At 46.2% G+C, this 4,293-nt stretch overlaps 1 protein-coding gene across 1 annotated transcript in view; it reads left to right on the forward strand.

Annotated features, from left to right (window-relative positions):
* The first annotated feature begins 207 nt into the window (after positions 1 to 207).
* LOC106811518 overlaps positions 208 to 4,293 on the forward strand; it is a 77,546-nt gene continuing 73,460 nt past the window's right edge. Inside the window, exons 1-4 of the mRNA XM_014815180.1 lie at positions 208 to 1,872; positions 2,136 to 2,249; positions 2,690 to 2,804; positions 3,265 to 3,364. Coding sequence (XP_014670666.1) covers positions 417 to 1,872; positions 2,136 to 2,249; positions 2,690 to 2,804; positions 3,265 to 3,364 — 1,785 coding nt within the window. The 5' untranslated portion in view covers positions 208 to 416. The remainder of the gene's footprint in view (positions 1,873 to 2,135; positions 2,250 to 2,689; positions 2,805 to 3,264; positions 3,365 to 4,293) is intronic.

Consider the following 4,293-nt stretch of genomic DNA (forward strand, 5'->3'; position numbering starts at 1 on the left):
CGGCTACCCCGCGGCGTTGACCTGCGCATCTCGGCCAGCAGGGGCGGCCGGGGAGGTGGGTTTTTCGGACTAGGCCGGCGCGTCGTACGAGCGACGAGCGGCCGTCGGGGGAGGCTGCACTGCACAGCTCCGCAGCTGAGTCCACGCCAGCCCGGCCGGCGCCGCCCTGGCATGGAGCACGTGCAGACCTGCGCGTGCGGCCAGTCGTCGGCGCCCTCGCTCAGGGACACGAGTCACCGCGTGCGAAACCCGCGTCCGATTCCCCCGATCACGAGCCGCGTCGGTCGCCGGTCGCAGTTTCCGACGACGGAGCGGGAAAGGAGGCGTCGGTGAATTCGAACGTGCCGCCGGCAACTTCGGCGGGCATCGCGAAGGCGTCCCCGGAGAAATTAAATCCGAGTGCGTTCACGGATGGCATGGTGAGTCATCATCCCGACGACGCGGCCGTGCAGCCGGGCCACCTAGGCCAGCCACCTGGCAGGGCAGGTGATAAAGGCGAGTTTGCGTGCGTTCGAGGGAAGGACGATAAGCCGGCGCTGGGTCACTGCTACGTAAAACCGAAGAGCGCTGCGCAGCTGATGTCTCCCGAAGCTGTAAACTCAGCCGACGCAGCTCTCGCGACAACAGATGCGCCGTTGGAACGTGCGAGTACAGCAGAAAACATATCATCTCGATCTGTGAATACGTCGTTGGATGCGGCCTCCGAGCCCATGAATGGGAGCGCGGAGACGACGTCAGGTTCTGTGAGTAGAACATCAGATGTGAATTCAGAACCTGTTGATAGAACTGCAGGAGTGTCGTCAGAAGCTGTGAATACAGCAGCAGAGATGACATCACAATCTGTGGATACAGCGGAGGTTTTGTCGGAATCTGTGAATCTTACAGCAGATGTTTCAACAATGCCCGTGAATGCCACGGCAGCCCTGTCATCAAATCCTGTTGAGCTAACATCAGAGGTGCAATCACGGTCTGTGGATACAGCAGTGGAGATTTCACCAAAGTCTTTGAATACGACAGCAGAGATTACAGCAGAACCTGTGGATACGTCCGAAAACGTGTCGTCAGAAACTGTGAATACAACGACAGAAGATATGTCATCAGAACCACCGAATACAGCAGCAGATATATCTTCAGATCCTCTGAATACAACAGCAGATATGTGCTCAAAACCATTGAATACAAAAGATATGTACTCAGAACTATTGGATTCAAAAATAGATATGTACTTAGAACCATCGGATACAAAAGCAGATACGTACTCAGAACTATTGGATACAAAAACAGATATGTACTCAAAACCAATGAATACAACAGCAGATATATCCTCAGAAGCTGAAACGATATCACCAGATATAGCACAACAAATGACCCCAGAACCACAAATGCCCGAATTGATCTCGCACCATGAGAAAACAGCACCAATCACCTGTCCAAGACCTGAATCTTCAGCATCAGTAACGGCAATAGAATCCGAAACAATAGATGCAACAGCATCCTCTGAATCGGATAGGAAATCATGCATAAATGCAACACAATCTGAAGAGATTTCACTGGAAATAGAACTTCTGACATCGGACCATGGAATGCCTTCAGAACCTGAGGCAGAATTAGGAATATCCCATGAGACTGAGAGTAAAGAACTGAAGGTAACACAAGAATCGTGTTTAACTCAACAGAACACGGCTCAACATGTTAATTCAGAAACTGACGTGAAGACGTTTGCCAAGATGCCATGTGAATCTAAGGATGCAGCACCAGAGACATCTATATCAAGTGAGAAAGCACAAGATACTCCACTAGCAATACTTCAAGTGCCTTTAGATGTGGGACATGACAGCATGCTAATAGAAGACTGGGATGAAGAACTGCCTGGTAATATAACACACGGAAGTTTTCGTTTTCTACGTAGTTTGTTGCGAGTAGATCAACATTACCTGCTGTGATTTTGCGTATTTGCAAGCTGTGTATGCGATCCATGTAAGAAGCAATAAAGCAAAAATCTCCTTCTGAATCCTAAAGTGATAACGCTATTTATATAATAATAAGTATAAGTTAATTAGACGTTGTACAAAAATATGAGCAGCTGGTCTGTGATTTGTTAGTGGCATTCTGACAGTACAAATTGGTTGTTTCAGTTGATGGTCTACAGAGAAGTATTGAAGCATGCAGTCCTTGTGGACCCAACATCCCTACACAGATAATAAGTGTCAACTTTGGTCTGCTGCATTCTGGAATGGTAGTCATGCCAGGTACGTGCAGCAAGGTTAGAATTTGCCTTCATGCTGAGAATGCCCATTCATTCTTGCATGTGGCTAGATGTAATCAGGGGAACATATGGCGCTGAGGGATGTCAATTAATAAAACATTCGATAAGCAGCATTAACTGATGTGTGTTTACCTGCGATAAAGTTTCACACGATATGATTCACTGCAGTAGTTGTATTGTAAATCTATCGTGCGCTGTGTCTTTCTATTGTTTGAATATTTCTTTACTGCAGCTTAATTTAAGAAAATGGCCACCAGGTGGCAGTACATGCATATATTCTAGTTGGTAGTAATAACATGTAACTTATAATTTGTATGAATGTAGAAATTTTATTTATTACATATTCAGTGTTTCTTGATATCTAGTCAGATGATTAAGTATAAGAGTTGTACGTAAATTTATTGTATTTTGTATGTGTTTCAGGCCGCAGGGACAAGAAAGGCCACGCATTTGTAGTAATGTACCTCAGGAAGCAGAATTCTGGTTGCACAGCAGATAACATTGCCAAGTTGCTCATGTATTTACATACCATACCCAGGTAAGGCAACTGCAGTCGTGTTATTTTTGCAAAAGAACGTGGAATATCCGTGTGATCGCTCTATTTGACTATTGCACTATTCGCACTAGCTCAGTTTTGCTGTTGTTTTTGCCGATACGCGATATCAGCTTGAGAACACAAGACGATGCATCGAGATGCGAGAGCTAGTCATTTTTCCCCGGAGAGAATTAATATTTTAGACGGCTGAAAAAACGTTTTGAGGCTTTCAGTCGCTTTTGAAACTGAAGCCTGTCACTCTACAGTACAGTTTTTACGAAGCAGTGTATTTGTAAGGATGTGTTTGTTTGTGTATGTGTGTGTGTGTGTGTGTGCATGCGTGTATGCGTGCGTGTGTGCGTGTGTGCGTGCGTGTGTGTGCATATGCCTGTGTGCATGTGTGTGGTCTGTTAGACTACTGTGCCGTATTAATTTTGCATCGATCGCTGTTTTCTCCTATCAGGAAGGAAGTGGCCAGGAAGGGCTTCACTATTGTGGTGGACAGCTCTGCTTGCAGCAAGACAGCAGCTGAGGTCTTCTGCCAGGCTCTCATCACCCTCAACGTAAGTCTATCGAGCTAAAAAAAATTGCATTTAATTTCTATTTCGTTAGAAATTTGCCGAGGCTTCGATTGCGAGTGCGATCATGCGGTACATCACGAGCCGGCAGGCATGCACCTGCAACAAGCTCTCTGTGTGAAGAGATGGTTGTTATCAGGGAAAAAATTTCTTTTTTTTCACGGGAGCTCTTTTTCAAGTCTGTGGAAAAAATAGCTCTTGTCACAAATTTTACAAGAGCTATTTTGAGCCTCACAGGAGCGATTTGGGAGGTTTGAAGAGCGAATCGCTTATCGCTCCCGTGTATTTTTTACCCTGGTTGTTATGCTTGTAGTTTGAATGAATCTTTTTAATGGTCTATGTAGAATTCGGGTGCATCGTATTATGTATTTATTATTTATCTGTATAATATATAATTGAGAAATACTAGTTGTTGTTTACTTTCGCTGTCTTTCCCTCTCTCTTTCTCTCGCTCTCTCTCTCTCTCTCTCTCCCTCTCACCCTCTCTCCCTCTCTGTATCTCTCGCATGTCTCTATTGCTCTCTCGCGCTCTCTCTCTCTCTCTCTCTTTATCTCTCTCTCTCTCTCTCTCTGCCTCAAACAGCTGGGAGCGAAGTTGTACCTCTCATTATAAAATTAACAGCGCAGTATGATGGCAGATGGCTGTCAAGACCTGCTTTCACGTAGATCTTCTTTCTAGCGTGTCTGAGGGAATTGCCAGACGTGTCTGTGATTTATGGCCGGCGAGAGAGAGAGCGCGTGAGGGGGAGAGAGAGAGAAAGGGAGCGAGAGGGAGAGAGAGAGAGCGCGTGAGAGGGAGAGAGAGAGAAAGGGAGCGAGAGGGGGAGAGAGAGACACACAGAGAGAGAGAGAGAGAGAGAGAGAGGGAGAGGAGAGAGAGATGAGAGAGAAGAGAGGAAGAAGAGGAGAAAGAA

The sequence above is a fragment of the Priapulus caudatus genome, unplaced genomic scaffold (assembly GCF_000485595.1).
Source record: "Priapulus caudatus unplaced genomic scaffold, Priapulus_caudatus-5.0.1 Scaffold19, whole genome shotgun sequence".
NCBI lineage: Eukaryota > Metazoa > Priapulida > Priapulimorpha > Priapulimorphida > Priapulidae > Priapulus > Priapulus caudatus.